The 19,253-nt window shown below is 48.6% G+C and overlaps 1 protein-coding gene across 1 annotated transcript in view; it reads left to right on the forward strand.

The window, feature by feature from the left end:
• sec24d (SEC24 homolog D, COPII coat complex component) overlaps window positions 1-19,253 on the forward strand; it is a 339,975-nt gene that overhangs the window by 257,775 nt on the left and 62,947 nt on the right. Inside the window, exons 14-16 of the mRNA XM_070864059.1 lie at window positions 3,422-3,538; window positions 7,836-8,006; window positions 9,859-9,955. Coding sequence (XP_070720160.1) covers window positions 3,422-3,538; window positions 7,836-8,006; window positions 9,859-9,955 — 385 coding nt within the window. The remainder of the gene's footprint in view (window positions 1-3,421; window positions 3,539-7,835; window positions 8,007-9,858; window positions 9,956-19,253) is intronic.

The following is a 19,253-nucleotide window of genomic DNA, read 5'->3' on the forward strand; positions in this document are numbered from 1 at the left end:
TACATGAACATTGGATAACACACCCAAGTGGCTACCCTTGTATGTTGTTAGTTGGTATGAATGCACTGGGATGAGGGCGAGTGTGAGGGGTGGCTAGTGTGATAATGTAGATAGAGAGAGGGATGGGTGGAGGTGGAAGGTAAGTTGGTGTGAGTAAGAATGTGCAAGAGTAGGGTAGGGAAGTCAGAGTGATGGGGATATGATGAGAGGCACAGTAGGATGAAGGTGAATGTGGCTTTGTACTAATGTTTCTTGATCTACTGAGATATTTGAAAGGTTTGCGCCACTGCACCCAGGTCTTCCTGATGACATCCCTGCTTGTGACCTCCTCTGCAATGAGCAACCAGGCTGTGTTGATCATCTGGGGAGGTCTCTTCCACCCATGGGAAGGGAAGAGGACCTCCTTGCGTGCTGTGACTCCCTCCATAAGCATACGGAGGGAGACATGGGTGCAGCCCTGTACCTCTGTGCACCTCTGTCACTGTTTGTGCACCTCAATGCTGTAGAACACTGGCAGCACAAATGCCAAAAGAAAGTTGGCCATGGTCCCTTTAAGGAAACCGGCTGATGACACATGAATGATGTCACCAGACACGCTTCTTCTAATTAGCCCAGGAAATGCGCTGGGCGGGTTTAACAAGCCCAGTCAACGGAAAGTCATTTTCCAGAGTGGGGTGCATCCAGCAGCAGGGCAGTGACCCACCACCAACATCGCCTGCACCGGACCCGCTGTGGTGAGCAAAATCCACTGGTTCGATTCTGGGGTACAGCTCCACAGGAACTGATTGTGCTCTTCTACATTACCAAGTGGCAAATCTACATGTGTGAACCTAGAGAGTGAGTGTTGGTGGACTATTCACCCACAGTGATCAATTGAAGCCAAGCTTGCTTGTCCTCATCTAATGTCCACATTTGCACACTTCCAGCAGATGTCATTGAATAACAAGCAGGTGTAACAACTTGGACCAACATTTTTTTCCACCTCATTAAGTAGTGCTGAGATCAATTATAACTCTTTTGAGTATACCTGCGAAAACATAAAAACATTAAACGGTGCCACCCGACCTGGGTGACACTCCAGACATTTTCAAGGCCCTTTTTTTTTTTTTTCCCCCCTTTTTTTTTTGTGTTTTTCTTTTTTTGGGTTTTTTTTTGGGCACTAAAATCACAATTTTCCCCAGTGCCCCCTATAAAAGGGAAGGGGGACACTAAAAGCACCGGCAATTAAAACAAATTAAACTTAAAAAACGTAAAATCAAATTAAAATTTGGTTGCCGGGCGTGATGATGCACTCCAGTCCCTCCGGTGCCCACCTCTCGCGGAAGGCCGTGAGCGTACCGGTGGACACCGCGTGCTCCATCTCCAAGGACACCCTGGACCGGATGTAAGAGCGGAAGAGAGGCAGGCAGTCAGGTTGAACGACCCCCTCGACCGTCCGCTGCCTGGACCGGCTGATGGCACCCTTGGCCGTGCCCAGGAGCAGTCCTACGAGGAGGCCCTCGGACCTACCTGCTCCCCTCCGCACAGGGTGCCCAAAGATCAGGAGTGTGGGACTGAAGTGCAGCCAGAATTTCAGGAGCAGCCCCTTCAAATAATGGAACAGGGGCTGCAACCTTGTGCACTCAATAAAAACATGGAACACGGACTCCTCCAGACCGCAGAAATTGCAGGCGGCCTGGGAGTCCGTGAACCGGCTTAAAAATTTATTGCACGGCACTGCTCCGTGCACCACCCTCCAGGCCAAGTCCCCGATGAATAGTGGGAGGACCCCCGCGTAGAGTGCCCTCCATCGGGGACCCCCGCCTCCTCCGGACGGCAAGATGGTACGCCATGGCGTGTCCGGACGGCCGGCGAGGATGGCAAAGTTGAGGGTGTGCAGGAGCAGCCCGTACAGGAAACCCCTCCGCACGGAACTGAAAGGCACGGAGGGGATTTCCCTGAGGCGGCTCAAGTTGTGAGGCGCCGGCCCCCGAGGGAGGTTCCGGGGTTTGGCGCCGATGAGGAATTCCGTCCGGACGGGGGTCAGTTCGGACGGGATCTCCCCACGTGCTTGAGCCTCCTCGATACACCTAACGGAGTCAGGGCCCAGAGCTGTTTTTAGCGACTCGATGGCATCGGCCGCGTGGCGGACGTTGGCAGAATTTAGGCGCCGCGCCAGCGTGTCTGGCGCCATCCAGCCCGCTCCTCCGCCATCGAGCAGGTCCCTGACCCTGGTCACCTCACCAGCCACAGCCCTCTCTTCCGACCGCCACATAAAACCTCGGCCGTGGAGGTACGGATTCCCGAGCAGCGGTTCCTGCAGGACGGCCGCCACTCCAGCCGGCGGAGAGCTGCGCTTGGTGGAGACTTTGTTCCAGACCCTGATGAGTTCCCTGTAAAAGACAGGCAGCTCCCGGAGGGCGGTCCTGGCACCCCCCAAGTTCACAAACAGGAGCTGCGTGTCATAATTGAGGTCGAGCTGCTGGCGGAAGAAATACCTCGCCAGAGCACACCACCTAGGAGGGGGCTCGACGTAAAGGTATCTCTGCAGGGTCTGAAGACGGAAAGTCGCGAGCTGGGCGCTGACGCACACCAACGACTGACCGCCCTCCTCAAGCGGGAGACTCAGGACCGCGGCAGAGACCCAGTGCTTCCTGTTGTTCCAGAAGAAGTCCACCAGCTTCTTCTGTATCTTGGCGACAAACGCAGGGGGAGGGGTCAAAGTGACCAGCCGGTACCACAACATTGCGGCCACCAGCTGGTTTATGACTAGCGCTCGACCCCTGTAGGACAGCACTCGGAGCAGTCCTGTCCAGCGCCCTAGGCGAGCGGCGACCTTGGCCTCCAGCTCCTGCCAGTTCGCCGGCCAGGCTCCCTCGTCGGGGCTAAGGTAGACTCCCAGATAGAGGAGATGGGTCGTGCTCCAGGCAAAAGGCCTGAGCTCCTCCGGCAGGGAGTCCACCCGCCACTGACCCACCAGGAGTCCGGAACATTTCTCCCAGTTGAACCTGGCGGAGGACGCGGCCGAGTAAATCTCCTGGCACTCACGCATCCTCCGCAGGTCAGCGGGATCCTCTACCGCGAGGAGCACGTCATCGGCGTAAGCCGAGAGGACGACCTCCACGCCTGGCCCTTGCAGAGCCAGTCCCGTCAACCTCGTCCGCAAGAGGCGCAGGAAAGGCTCCACGCAAACAGCATATTGAGATCAATTATAATGTCCCTGCCATCAACCCAGCTGAAATCAGCAAACTGTGGATTAAACGTGCGTCATTCCTTTTCTGAATGGCTTATCTACTCGCTGTCTTAACTGGCTGACCATTGGATAAATAATTACTTTGGAATATCTAGCAGAAAGTGTTGGGAACGCAGCAAATTGTGAATAAAATCTAGTAACAAACAGTTCCATGCCAGGTATGCTAAGTACCTCATTTGTTTTCAACAGGCCGCAGAATGTTCTGGAAAGTTATTTATATTCCACTCGTCCCTGCCGACAGCTGAAGCACCAGGTAAACTGAAGAACAGAGATGACAGGAAGCTGGTGAATACAGACAAAGAGAAGGTACAGTAGCTGGAAAATTGTATGTTGATATTTAATTGGCTTCTGCTGGGTCTTTTTCTCAGTTTCATATTTTAAGTTTACTTCTACACCAGATATATAAACATCAGGCAATCCTTCCTATTAGATTGTCAGGAGCATACTAGGGGTAGCAGAAAAAGAAAAATTTGCATTTATATAGCCCTTTTCATGACCTCAAGATGGCCCAAAGTGCTTTACAGGCAATTAAGTAGTTTTTGAAGGGCAGCCACTGTTGTAATGTAGGAAATGTGGCACAGCAAGGTCCCCCAAACAACAATGTGACAATGACCAAATAATCTGTTCTAGTGATGTTCATTGAGGGATAAAGATTGGCCAGGACACTGGGAGAACGCCCCTGCTCTTATTCAAAATAGTGCCATGGGATCTTTTATGTACAGGTGGGGCTAAGATTTAACACTTCATCCGAAAGATAGGAACTCTGGCAGTGCAGTGCTCCCTCCCTCAGTACTGCAGACACGGCTATCTTGTTCAGGTCATAGGGGGCACTGTTATACCTCCCCCCCCTCCCCCGGGTAACACTATTGTGCAAACTGATTGAAGGCAGTGTGAATCAATGCCCATTAAAGTAATACACGCAGATCGTTTATGGCAGTGAGTGACACCACTAAACCTGAGCAGGTATCTACCGCTGGTCCAATTATAACAAATTCATTGTTTTTTTGAGACAACATGCTTTTTGAATGTGTTATGTCTTTAATACTCTTATGAACGACTCCACGAAGTCTAGTATTGCACTTGAGCTGTTTGACCTTAGTCCCATTTATGGTAACTCCAGAGTGAGGCACAAGCATGGTGGGCAGCCTTTCATACTGGGCCCTGCACACCTATGCAGGTGACCCTGAGGTCTCCCATTGCAATGCCCTCTGGTGACACACCTTATGTGACTATACAGGTGATATACATGGTCTACATACATGACATCACTTCCCCCCCAAGTCTTTAATGCAAATTAACTCGTACATTGACGGTGACCTGGGCTTTGCTCTTCCTGGTTGACCATTGGAGGGTCGCTTCTAGCTTGGGTGGGTTGGTAGTGAGATTTATTGCCAGTGGAGGTCCCCATGGTTTCTGGTTATGAGTCCATGACTACTCCATTCTCCCCCTCACACAGAAATCATGCTAGTGGCCCGTTACATGCAAGTTGCATTCAAGTTCATCACATGGGTTTTACATTTACATCTTGGTACATTTGTTGGGTGGATTGCAGTTGCGTTTCTTTTTGTGTGGTACATTTACATGATCAGTACAGGTATATCAGTACATGTACACAAGGATAGTCTAGTTCCAGCACGGCTGGATGAGAGCCGGGTCGTCTGATGGCGGCGCAGCGCCCCATGCTAGTGGGTTTGTGGGCGAGGTGAGCTCATTTTGCTCGAGTTGCCGGAGCTCAGGGATTTTGGCATTACTCCTAGTGTAGGGCAGGCCTAAAGAAAGCTGATGTGTCTGTGACCTCCCTGTCCTTTTCGTTTGCGCAGTGTCGCTGCTGCTCCCTGGGAAGCGGTCTGAGCAAGTGAGCATTTCGTCTAAGTGATGGTGGGGCGGCCTCGTCTTGTATAGCAGTTCGCAGGGGACTGCTGACTCGTTTCCTCTTGAGGGCACCGTTGTGAGCACTCTCTAGTTTAGGATCCTGGCTGGTCCAGGTCCCGTTCGGAGGAGCTGTTGTGGGTGACTCTTCGCTCTTGTGCATTGCCGTGGTGGTGAGTGAGTTTGTGGGCTGCGCCTTTTCCACCCAGGTGGTGGGTTACGGTAGCCGACTGCGAGCATAGGCGCAGTTTACTGTTTCTGGCCCATGGCGGTTCATGCCATCAGGTGCCTGCAATGTTAAACCGATCTAAGGCAGGGTATCGCTACCGGTGCCTCTGCTCTCCAGGGATCGTTTACTCTGCGGCTTTCTACTTCTGTCAGCTGTGGGGGCACTTTATGATACACGTTCTGGTCCCGGGGACGCAGGCTACAGCATTGGGTAGCCCGCTGGACCTGTATACGACCATGAGGTGTTCGCCCGCTACATTGGCTGATTGCAATTTGCACCCGACATCGCTCAACAACATTTTGCTCGTTACAGCTGGACTTTTACATTGGTTACCAATTTCGAAGCAGTTCATTCAAAAATGGCGGATTGCTGGCCTCCTTTAAAATGGCCTTACTACTTTTACCCCAATCGTCTTCCTTGCGTGGAATCATGTGTCATTGCTCCATTAACGCTGCACCTTGTGGTTTGGATGCCATCTTTTCCCTGTCCATGATGTCGACTGCCACTATCTTCTTTCCCAGGGATTCTGCCACTGAAGCTGGGAAGGCACATTCAGGTCGTCTCGGCCGGATCATTGCCACGCAGTCGTGATGAGCAATCTGTGCCTCGGGGGCTGCGCGGATCTGCTCTCCAGTGCCTGGTCCAACCGAAGGTGGGGGCTTGCTCTGCCTCTGAGCACGGGGGACGTCGATCACTGGAGGGATGAAGTCTTCCTCCCAGTTCCAATGAATCTTCCCCATCCATCTTCTTCCAAGTAGCGTTGGTCCATCACCTGAAACAATCCACAATGGTAAATTGTGCACCGCGCCATCATGGGATACACTTACATCCGCACTACCAACAACTGATATCAATTCCTTGGTGAAGGTGCGCAGCTTTGCCTGAACCGGGACCAGCTTGGGTCATTCAGCTTGATCGTTCCATAGCCTTTCAAAGGCTTCCTGACTCATTACTGACTGACTCGCCCCCGTGTCCACTTCCATGAAGACTGGAACGCCATTTATCTCGACTTCCATTATCACTGGAGGACAATCTGTGGTGCAGGTATATATTCCATACACTTTGTCCTGGGACTGAGCTGCCTCTCTAGCCATCTCCTCATAATCCGCACTGGAGTCACAGCCATCTGCTGACTCCTCTTCTATGTGTTGAGTCACAGCTCTTTTGCACATTCGTTGGAGGTGGCCCTTTGTGCTGCAGCCTTTTCACACATAGTCTCTGAACCAACACTGATGAGCCCTGTGATTACCTCCGCAATGCCAGCATGATGCTACTCGACTTACGTTTGCACCCCTCGGCGGACTCTGAGTTAAAGGACTCTGGGGCCTGTACGCTCTGCCCAGGGAAGTTTCACGTTCAACAGTTCTGCCTGTGAAAGGCACCATTGTATTTACAGTACTTGCCGGGTTTGAGTCCTGAGAGTGAGACATCATCTGCTTGGAGCTGCAGCTTGAGGTCATGAATGCCTGGCTAATGCTGATGGCCTCCTGCAGAGTGACGGTGGTTTTGGCAGACAGTAGCCTGTGAAGAAGGGCCTCATGACCGATGCCAAGTACGAAGACGTCCCGCAACGCATCGGCGAGGGATGCGCCAAATTCACACGGTCCTGTCAGCCTCCTGAGGTCGGCAGCGTACTTCACAATTTCCTGGCCCTCGGGGCGGCGGTGTGTATAAAATCGATGCCTGGCCATGAGGATGCTCTCCTTCAGTTTGAGTTGGTTCCGAATTAGCACTTTCAGCTCCTCGTATGACTTCATCATTGTTTTCTCTCGTGCAAGCAAATCCCTGATGAGGCCGTAGACTGCGGGCCCACAACTGGTCAACAGGATAGCTCTGCGCTTCTCTGCCAGCGTGGCCGGATCATCGCCTACCACGTCGTTTGCTATGAAATATTGGTCGAGCTGCTCCATAAAGGCTTCCCAATCTTCACCCTTTGAGAACTTTTCTAATGCACCAACATTAGTCATTTTTGAGTGAAAGTTTGTAATCTCGTCAACAGTTGGTATGTCTTTTATACTCTTATGAATGTCTCCACAAGGTCTAGTATTGTACTTGAGCTGTTGTGACCTTAGTCCCATTTATTGTAACTCCAGAGTGAGGCACAAACATGGTGGTCAGCCTTCTATACTGGGCCCTGCACACCTATGCAGGTGACCCTCTGGTCTCCCATTGCAATGCCCTCTGGTGGCACACCTTATGTGACTATACAGTTAGCATACATGGTCTACATACATGACAGAATGAGGCTGTGCTTTTGTAATGAATACTTCTATAGCAAGACAGCCTTACCATGGAGTAATCTTTAAACATTCATGAGATTCTCTTCATTAATGAACATGAAATTTTCCTTCCCCATTTTCTAGCGCACCATTAAATTATCTTGGCTGGTAATTTATCTGCAGTCTTTAGTTTATTTACTTCAGTCATGGACACACAGAAGACCTGACCTCAAAATAATGAGAATGTTGTTAGTATTAATGGAAAATTTGTTTTCATTCCCTACAGACACTTTTTCAACCACAGTCACACTTCTATGAGACTTTGGCAAAGGACTGTGTGGCCAATAGTTGCTGTGTAGATGTGTTTCTGTTTCCAAACCAGTATGTGGATGTCACTACCATGGGGATTGTGCCAATGTCTACTGGTGGTAGTTTGTACAAGTACAATAACTTTCAGGTAACATTATGCTTGTTTTTTTTGATGATTTTTTAACCTGCTTGGCTGTTCTGATTTCCCATTCACTTCATCCATCCAGTCTTGCTCAGCGTCTTGTTGAATAGCATGTGTGTTTTCTTTGGAGTGAGTGAGATGGACTGTATGGGGGGATTTTAACCCCAAAATTGAGTGGGTTGGGGTCGGATGGAAGGTTAAAGTGTTAAAAATCGGAATCCCGCCCCCAAACCCGCTCACTTTGATTTTAATGGAGCCAGAACAGCCAACCTGCTCCCAGGAGGCGGATTGGCACTTTAAATATCATAATGAGGCTGTGTGCCTCATGTTGAAGCTCCATTTTAAATTTAACTGTGGACAGCCAGGTTTCCCGGACAGGGGGAACCCGGCAGCTAAAGGAAGGTGAGGACTACTGGATCAAGGAGATAAGTGCCTTTCCACTTACCTGTTGAATCCAGCATTCATGTCTCAACAAATCCCCACAATCGGACACGCCTCTGATGCTTCTGACCTTCCCACAATCCCCCCCCCCCCTTCCCCACCTCCGATCCTCCCCTCGGCCTCCAATCACCCCTCCACTCTCCCCCATCGGTCTCCGATCTCCCTCCTTGGCCTTCGATTCCTCCCCCCGCACTGGGCCTCTGATCTCCCTCCAAAGCCATCCTCCGAACCTCACCCCTGATCTCCAAGCCCTCATCTGGTCTTCCGACCCCCCTTCACCTATCCCGGCCTTCCCATCTCTCTGCCGCACCCCCTTTCCCCTGACGATCCCTGGTTCACAAAACCAGCAGTGTTAAATTCAGGAGATCAGTGGGAACAGTGTGTGAAATGGAACAGCTCCATTTTAACTGCTTGCCCGCTCCATTCCCGCCCGCAGGGGAGAGTTAAAATTCCCCCTATGTTATTGTTATCAAACCTCCCTAAAAAATTAGAAATTCTATATAAATACCTACAAAGGTATACAATTATTATTAACACAGTTTACATGAGAAAAATGAAATTAGTTCATTTGGGACCTCCTTCAAGACCCATGCATTTTCATTTCTGCCCCAAATCCATATCCATCTACTCTGCTGAATCTGGATTCTGAGTGCATGTACTGGGTAAGCATTTTCGATTCCAAACCCAGGTATGAAGCAGTTACTTCTCAAATTACATTTAGATCATTATTTTGTTTGTTTATGATTTGCTACCCCAATTCTCTAATTTCAGTTTTAGTAGAAAATAATTTTTTATCTTCATTTTCAAAAACATATATCATGTTCCTCACTTAATCTTTTTTGCAAATGAGAATAGATTCAGCTTCCTTAGCTGTTTTTGTTAGTTAACTTACATAACGTTCACAATTATCAATGCTTCCATGATCTGAATCATGATCTGTTCATAAATACAATACCCTAATCTGGCATGATTCTAGGTGAAATTGTTTTCTATAAGCTGACAGTGTTTTGTTTAACCGACCACAGTTTTTGCATCTATATTGCGTTTATTATATTGGAATATCAACAAATACTCATTCTAGTATTGAGTAGAACATATGATGTCATGGTGTATGCAAAAAAATGATGTTAATTACGTCAATTTCTAATAAACTGGGCAGCGTATGATTTAATGGGATCTCTCTCCTAATATGTTTTAGCAGGAATCATAAAACAACATTATTGATTTAAAGTTAATATAATATTGATACGCCAGTATAACAATCTGTCATTATAGTTTTACATTTGTTTATTACCAAAAATCTGCTTGATATTTTTTGCTGAAATCTGTGTGGTGCTGTGACTAATAGCTATAGCGCCATCAACTGGTGGAAACAGTACAGCTCAAGCTTCATATCGTATCATTGTTCTTTGTACAGATACAGACTGATGCTGAACATTTCTTGAATAACCTAAGAAAGGATGTACAGAAACCAATTGGATTTGATGCTATTATGAGGATCAGGACAAACACAGGTGAGAGTGCATTGTATGAAGAACATATGTTTGAGCAAGATTAAAGGGAGTGTTACAAGACAGCAGCAGCTTATGCATTTTGGATAGTATTGTTCACTGAGAATGAAGTCTTATTGTTTGCCAATATAAATGTAATTGACATGAAAGACACCTATTTGTCTTTTATTATATTTTTTCACGAAATTGGAGTAACTGAAGTCACCATTTTGTGCAAGTAGTTTTGTGACAGTATTATGTGATTCAAACAAAAATGTTATTGGCCTGGATTTTACAGTCAGCGCCGAATGAACGGAGCCAACAGTTCATTACACTTACACTTGCCCACAGACTTTGGCTTTTGCACTGGAACTTGCAGTGATTAAAAATCCATTATGGCGCAGCGCCCTCCACAGAGAATTTGGGACATGTGTAAACAGGGAAAGCAACTATATATCTCCTTAACCAATCAGATTGAAGAATTCTTACTGCACCGGGCAGAGTCTGAACCACGAAGTGTAAGTTAGAATAGTTCATTCAATACCAATTCAAGTACAGAAAACAAACTAAAGAGAGGGATAGAAAAATTATATTATAAGCAAGAAATAAAAGAGACATTTTATTAACATTTTTTAAAAATCTGCAACAATAATTAAAATCTGAAGGAATGAGACTCCACTTGTAAAAGTGAATTTTCAGTGCCAGAGAGATTGTTTGGCAGTAATTAAGACTTATCATGTTGTTAAAAGTTTACTTAGATGGGAATGGACAAGCCCTAACTTTTTCTGGTGTGTTTAATGGATCGCTATCACTTAAGTACCGCAACTTCATGTTGGACAACAACTTTCTGATTTCAGCATTTAACTGCGCATGTGTGGTCAACTTAAGTTGCTGTCTGATTAACGCTCACCGTTACTTTTACCGCAAGACCAAGGCATTTGCTTTCAATATTATTAAACATTTTCTGTTTTTATTTCTGATTGCAGTATCAGAAATAAAAACAGAAAATGCTGAAAATACACATCGCACCCATTCTCTGGAAAATTTCTGCTGGAGCAAAGAAGACTAAGAGGTGATTTAATAAATGTTCTTAAGATCTTCTTAGAATGAACATAGAAAAACTATTTCATCTGAGATTCAGTGACTCAGGATCATCAATTTAAAATTATCACTGAGAGAGTGTGGAGAGATGTTTCGGTGAAATTTCTTCACAGGGAGCTTTGTTGGAGCATGGATTGATTTGCCACAGGGTGTGGTTGAAACAGAGAACTTTACATATATTAAGGAAAAATTGGATAAATATTTAAACAGAGGAAAATACAAAGCTTTGGGGATAGAGTAAGGCTGGGAGATTAATTTAGGATTGTAACGAGCCAGCACAGACACAGTGGCCCGAATGTCCTCCTTCTGTCCTGTAAACTTCTACAGTTCTATGGAACATTGAAGGAGTAACCAAACAATTTAAAATATATTAGTGGAGGGAAGCAGGGAGAAAACTGGATCCCAAATAAGATAGATTGTATGTCGAAGGTAGCCAACAAATGAATGTGGACAGAGGCATCCAAGAAGACATGTACAAGACATCAGGAAAAGGCAGACACTAGGAAACATGAAATAAGGTAGATCTACAATAATATGTGTATATATATATGAATTCTGGAAGTATTAGAAATGAGATACTGGAAGCTACTGTGGCAGTGGGGAACTATCATGTAGTGGGTGTATCAGAAACATTGTTAACTCCGGAACATGGAAATGAATATTATATTCAGGAGTATAGAGTGTTCATAAAAAACGTGGACAGAAATTTAGGTGGAAATAAGCTACTATGATGGCCAAGTTGTGAAGCATGTAGCAGCCCACCACGAATTGGACACCCACTCCAGCGAGTACTGTGGGGTTTCACCCGAGTGGTCAAGGTGGCGGAATTGTTGCTTCAGCAGCCTGATGGTCTGCTCGATGATGATCCAGGTGACAAAGCCAAGTGGGTGCAGTCGATAGAGCCCTGCACCATGGGGAATCCTGCTATCCTGGCAAAGCCACACGCAAGCTCCTCCTGCTTCTTTCTGTTCAGAGAGAAGAAAATGTAGGGGATGCAATTGCCCCTTTTTATAGCCCCGTTAGTGCCTCGAGAGAGAGAGCATTAATGGGGTGGAGGAGACTTTTAAGAACATAAGAACATAAGAAATAGGAACATAAGAAAGAGGAGCAGGAGTAGGCTATACGGCCCCTCGAGCCTGCTCCGTCATTTAATATGATCATGGTTGATCCGATCATGGACTTCCCTGCCCGCTCTCCATAAACCCTTATTCCCTTATCAGTTAAGAAACTGTCTATCTCTGTCTTAAATTTATTCAATGACCCAGGTTACACAGCTCTCTGAGGCAGCAAATTCCACAGATTTACAGAGAAAAGAAATTCCTCCCCATCTCAGTTTTAAATGGGCGGCCCCTTATTCTAAGATTATGCCCCTAAGTTCTATTCTCCCTTATCAGTGGAAACCTCCTCTCTGCATCCACCTTGTCAAGCCCCCTCATAATCTTATACGTTTCGATAAGATCACCTCTTATTGGGGCCAAGTTTCGGCCTGAGTTCCTCCTGTTTTTTTGGAGCAACTGGTTTAGAATGGAGTATCTTAGAAATTGCAATTCTCGGCATTTAGTTTGCTCCAGTTCTAGTCAGTTAGAACAGTTTAAGTTTGAAACAGATTTTTTTTTTAAAGGGGGCGTGTCCAGCCACTTACGCCCGTTTTGAAAGTTTAGGCAGTGAAAACTTACTCCAAACTAACTTAGAATGGAGTAAGTGTAGATTTTTGTACGCTCAGAAAAACCTTGCCTATACTTAGAAAATCAGGCGTAGGTTACAAATCAGGCGTAGGGAATGGGGGGGGTGGGGTTTAAAGGGAAGTTAACAAACATTAAACACTTCAGTTTTACAAATAAAGAGTCATCATCAATAATAAATGATCAATACATCAATAAATCAACCAATAAGTCAATCAAAAAAAATAAATAAAAATTTTTTTAAAAATTTAAAAACCAATAAATAAAACATTTTCTACTTACCGACTGCAGCACCGGGAGCCCTCCAACAGCGTGCTGGGACGCCCCCCACCCAGTGTGTCTCAGTCAGTGTCTCTCACTCTCTGTCTGTCAGTGTCTGTGTTTCTGACAGCGAGGGGAGGGGGGTGGAGGGGGGGAGGTGGAGGGGGGGTGTATGAAGGGGAGTGGAGGGGGGGTTGGGAGAGAGGGGGAGGGAGGGGAGTGGAGGGGGGGGTGGGAGAGAGGGGGGAGGGAGAGGGGGGAAGGGGGAGAGGGGGAGAGGGAGGGAGAGAGGAAGGGAGAAGGGAGGGAGGGAGGGGAGAGAGGGGAGAAGGGAGAGAGGGGAGAGAGGGGAGAAGGGAGAGAGGGGAGAAGGGAGAGAGGGGAGGAGGGAGGGGAGAAATGAGAGGGAGGCTGAACGGGCCGGGCCCGGCCGTGCGCAAGACTTCAGGCAGGGCCCGCCCCTTGCACTGGATTTACAGGTAGGGGTCTGGGGTCGGGTCGGGGCGGGGGCGGGTCGGGGGGTCGGGTCGGGTCCAGGGGTGTGGGGGTAACACGAGTCGGGTCCGGTCCGGGGTGGTGGGAGGGAGGGTCTAGTCCGGGGTGGGTTCGGGTCCGGGGTCGGGGCGGGGGCGGGGGGGGTCGAGTCGGGTCCGGGTCGGGGTGGGGGGGGTTAGGTCCAGGGTAGGGGCGGGAGCGGGGGGGGGTCGGGTCGGGTCAGGTCCAGCGGGGGGAATGCGAGTCGGGGCGGGTCGGGGTGGGGGGGGTCGGGGGGAGCACGAGTTGGGTCGGGTCCGGTCCGGGGGCGGGGGGGTCGGGTCCGGTCCGGGGGCGGGGGGTGGGGAGCGCGAGTCTGGTCGGGTCAGGTCCGGTCTGGGGGCGGGGGGTGGGGAGCGCGAGTCTGGTCGGGTCAGGTCCGGTCCGGGGGCGGGGGTTGGGAGCGCGAGTTGGGTTGGGTCGGGTCCGGTTCCGGGGATTGGGGGGGAATTGGGAGCGGGAGTTGGGTCGGGTCCGGGGGTGGGGTAGGAGCGGGGGTCGGGTCCGGTCCGGGGCTGGGGGGGGGGTCGGCTCCGGGGTCAGGTCGGGGCGGGGGGCAGGTATGGGGTCTGGGGTCGGGTCGGGTCCGGGGACGGGGGTGGGGAGCGCGTCGGGTCGGGTCCGGGGGCGGGTGGGAGGTCGGGTCCAGGGTCGAGTCCGGTTCCGGGGGGGGGGGGGGGGGGAGTGGGAGCGGGAGTCGGGTCCGGGGGCGGGGTAGGAGCGGGGGTCGGGTCCGGTCCGGGGGCTGCAGGGGGAGGGGGGGGGCGGGTCCGGGGTCGGGTCGGGTCCGGGGGGGGGTTGGCGGGAGTGGTAGTCGAGTCGGGTTGGGTCTGGTCCGGGAGGGGGTGCGTGGATCAGGCTGCACCTCCCATGCCCAGCTCCTGCTTCCTCCTGACCCTCCCCCCCCCCCCCCTCCCCCTCCCCCTCCCCCCGGACCCAACCCCCGCTCCCCCCCCGCCCCCTCCCACACAGTTTTGGGTGCCTGGAGCTACTGCACATGCGCACCCATTGTTTTCAGCACAGGGACCTGGATCCGCCCCCCACAGCTCATGCTGCGCCATGCCTAGCTCCAGAGGACCTGCAGGGAGCCGGAGAATTGGTAAGTATTTTTTCGGTGCACTTTGTGGCACGAGAAACAGGCGTCCAGGTCGGGGCTGCGTCGTTCTTGGCGCGGCCCGAAACTTGGGCCCAATGTTCTGAATTCCAATGAGTAGAGACCCAACCTACTCAACCTTCCTTCATAAGTCAACCCCCTCATCTCTGGAATCAACCTAGTGAACCTTCTCTGAACTGCCTCCATAGCAAGTATATCCTTTCGTAAATATGGAAACCAAAACTGTACACAGTATTCCAGGTGTGGCCTCACCAATATCCTGTAAAACTGTAGAAAGACTTCCCTGCTTTTATACTCCATCCTCTTTGCAATAAAGGCCAAGATTCCATTGGCCTTCCTGATCACTTGCTGTACCTGCAGACTAAACTTTTGTGTTTCATGCACAAGTATCCCCAGGTCTCGCTATACTGCAGCACTTTGCAATTTTTCTCCATTTAAATAATAACTTGCTCTTTGATTTTTTTCTGCCAACATTATACTCCATCTGCCAAATTTTTGCCCACTCACTTAGCCTGTCTATGTCCTTTTGCAGATTTTTTGTGTCCTTCTCACACATTGCTTTTCTTCCCATCTTTGTATTGTCAGCAAACTTGCCTACATTACACTTGGTCCCTTCTTCCAAGTCATTAATATAGATTGTAAATAGTTGGGGTCCCAGCAATGATCCCTGCGGCACCCCACTAGTTACTGATTGCCAACCCGAGAATGAACCATTTATCCCGACTTTCTGTTTTCTGTTAGTTAGCCAATCCTCTATCCATGCCTATATATTACCCCCAACCCCATGAACTTTTATCTTGTGCTGTAAACTTTTATGTGGCACCTTGTCAAATGCCTTCTGGAAGTCCAAATACACCACACCCACTGGTTCCCCTTTATCCACCCTGTTTGTTACATGCTCAAAGAATTCCAGAAAATTTGTCAAACATGACTTCCCCTTCATAAATCCATGCTGACTCTGCCTGACTGAATTATGCTTTTCCAAATGTCCAGCTACTGCTTCTTTAATAATGGACTCCAACATTTTCCCAACCACAGATGTCAGGCTAACTGGTCTATAGTTTCCTGCTTTTTGTCTGCCTCCTTTTTTAAATAGGTGTGTTACATTTTCAGTTTTCCAATCTACTGGGACCTCCCCAGAATCCAGCGAATTTTGGTAAATTACAACCAAAGCATCCAATATCCCTGCCGCTACTTCTCTTAAGACCCTAGGGTCCCCATCGGGTCCAGGGAATTTATCTCCTTAGTGATTGTGATTGTGTTCCTCCCCCCGCTAAAGCCCCTTGACTATCCACTGTTAGGATATTTTAAGTGTCATCTACTGAAAAGACTGATACAAAATATTTGTTCAGAGTTTCTGCCATCTCCATGTTCCCCATTACTAATTCCCTGGTCTCGTCCTCTAAGGGACCAACATTACTTGAGCCACTCTTTTCCTTTTTATCGACCTATCGAAACTCTTGCTATCTGTTTTTATATTTTGTGCTAGTTTACTTTCATAGTCTATCTTCCCTTTCTTAATCATTTTTTTTAGTCATTCTTTGCTGGCTTTTAAAAGCTTTCCAATCTTCTGTCGCCCCCCCATTAGTTTTGGCCACTTTTTTAATATGCCCTTGTTTTTAATTGCATATCGTCCTTTATTTCTTTAGTTAGCCACGGATGGCTATCTTTTCTTTTATACCCTTTCCTCCTCACTGGAATATATTTTTCTTCAGAATTGTGAAATATATCCTTAAATGTACGCCTCTGTTCATCAACCATCCTACACTTTAATTTATTTTCCCAGTACACTTTAGCCAACTCTGCGCTCATACCTTTGTAGTCTCCTTTATTTAAGCTGAGTACGCTGGTTTGAGATCCAACTTTCTCACCCTCCATCTGAATTTTAAATGCTCAGATCACTCATTCCAAGGGGATCCTTTACTAGGAAATTTTTTATTAATCCTGTCTAATTACACAGGACCAGATCTAAGATAGCCTGCCCCCTGTTTGGTTCTGTTACATACTGCTCAAGGAACCCGTCCCTTATACAGTCTATGAACTCTACTCAAGGCTACCCTGACCAATTTGATTTGTCGAATCAACATGGAGGTTAGTATCACCCATGATTATTGCTGTTCCCTTTATACAAGCCCCCACTATTTCCTGGTTTATACTCCAACCAACAGAGTTGCTACTGCTAGGGGGCCTATAGACTACACCCAAGAGTGATTTTTTTCCCCTTATTATTCCTTATCTCCACCTAAACTGTTTCAACATCCTGATCATTTGAGCTAATATCATTTCTCACTATTGCAGTGATGCCATCCTTTATCAACAGAGCTACCCCACCTCCTTTTCCTTTCTGTCTGTCCTTCTGGACTGTCAAATACCCCTGAATATTTAGCTCCCAGTCCTGGTCACCTTGCAACCACGTCTCTGTATTGGCTATCAGATCATACCCATTTGTATCTATTTGTGCCGTCAACTCATCTATTTTGTTAATAATGCTAAGTGCATTTCGATAAAGAATCTTTCAATTTGTTTTTTTACCCTTTTTTCTTGCTTGTTTCCTCGCCTTCAAACTCACTTTCTTTATTTTTGCTTTCTAATTTCAGCTTTGCTCCTCTCCCTACTGAATCTATTTTCAGGTTCCCATCCCCCTGTCAAGCTAGTTTAAACTTTCCACAACAGCACTAGCAAACCCCCCCGCGAGGATATTGGGTCCCGGTTCTGTTGAGGTGCAACCCATCCAGCTTGTACAGGCCCCAATTCCTCTAGAAGCGGTCCCAATGCCTGAGAAAACTAAAGCCCTCCCGCCTGCACCATCTCTCCAGGCACGCATTCATCTGTTCTATCCTTCTGTTTCTGTACTCACTAGCTCGTGGCACCGGGAGTAATCCGGAGATTACTACCTTTGAGGTCCTGCTTTTTAATTTCTCTCCTAGCTCCCTAAACTCTGCCTGCAGGACTTCATCCCTCTTTCTACCTATGTCATTGATCCCGATATGGATCACGACCTCTGGCTGTTCACCCTCTCCCCCAGAATGCCTTGCAGCCGCTCGGTGACATCCTTGACCCTGGCACCAGGGAGGCAACATACCATCCTAGAGTCACGTCTGTGGCCGCAGAAACGCCTGTCTGCTCCCCTGACTATCGAATCCCCTACCACTATAGCTCTTCCAATCAGAGGCACCATCACCACCCACTGGTACTCAGAACAGAGCACCGGTTGGAGAACGAGATGGACTCAGGGGACTCCTGCACTACCTGCCTAGTCCTCCTCTTCTGTCCGGTGATCACCCAATCCCTCTCTGCCTGCACACTCTTAAGCTGCAGGGTGACCACCTCTAGAAACGTGTTATCCACGTTGCTCTCAGTCTCACGGATGCACCGCAGTGACTCCAGCTACTACCGTTCAAGCTCCAAAACACGGAGCTCGAGTTGGTGCAGCTAGAGACACGTCCTGCACATGTAGTCGTCCCGGCTGCGCAAAGCATCCAGGATTTCCCACATGCCACAGGATGTGCAATCCACAGGACTGACCTGCCCTGCCATCCCTTTAGTTACACTCGGAACTTTCAAGTAGAATTAAACTCTAAACCTTAGCAAAACTCACCCAGCCGCAAACAGCTGATTTAATTAATTAGTTTTCCTTAGATAATAAAGATCACTTATCTATTTAATTGCAGCTTCTAACTTACACCAATGCCCAAGGCTTTTTAAAGAAAAGAAAAATACTCACCAATCCAGCAGCCAATCACTTACCTGCTTGGCTGTGACGTCACACTTCGATTTTGATTCTTTTTACTTTTTGTCCCTTACTCCTGTCGCTGCTGCAGCTGGCTCCTCCGGAACTGCTGCCGCCTTTTGTAGTCCCGTGCCCGCTCAGGTCTCGCATTGCTGGCCGCTCCTCTTGATCTGCTGCTCCTTCCGAACGGCTGCCATCTTTTGTAGTCCCACGCCTGCTCAGGTCTCGCGATGCTGGCCACTCCTCCCGATCTGCGAGACTTCTGCGCCAGGCGCAGAAAGTCCCGGCTGCAGATGGTTACCGCCCCCAATCAGGGTTCAGGGGAATTTCGCCCTCGTTCTCCTTTCTTCTGGTGTAGAGCGCCTCTGTGACCTCCTGTATGCAGCATTGTATGGCGAACTGGGTGATGTTAGCTATGTCTCCTGCTGTAGACTGGAAGAATCGCTGGCGAAAAAATTGAGGGCCACTGGGAGACCCTTGTTTTCCTTGCTCTGAGGCTGCATGTCTGGGAGCAGGAGTTCTGTGATCACCTCTTGGTGAAGCAGAGCCTCCTAATACACTGCTCCTCGCTTAAATGGATATAAGAGACATGCCCTCTGAAAACTCTAGGTGGGTAAGGCCTACTGTTGAGAGCCCTCCTCCACCTCCCTCTGAGCAGCTTCTCTTCTTCGCTGCCTCCGCTTCCTCTCCCGAAGCTACTCGCGTGGAAGATTGACTGCCAGTAGAGCACCCATGAATGTGAGCAAGTGCTGTGAGTAGAAGCCTTTAAATAAGGATGAAGGTGTTCTCCGCTTGCACCAACTCTCCGTCACCTTAGGAACTTGAAACAAGTTCAGAAAGCTGCTAGAATTACAGAAAGTTACACCGAGCCAGACAGACTGAACAAACATGTCAGCTGCA

The sequence above is a fragment of the Pristiophorus japonicus genome, chromosome 2 (genome assembly GCF_044704955.1).
Source record: "Pristiophorus japonicus isolate sPriJap1 chromosome 2, sPriJap1.hap1, whole genome shotgun sequence".
NCBI classification, from domain to species: Eukaryota; Metazoa; Chordata; class Chondrichthyes; family Pristiophoridae; genus Pristiophorus; species Pristiophorus japonicus.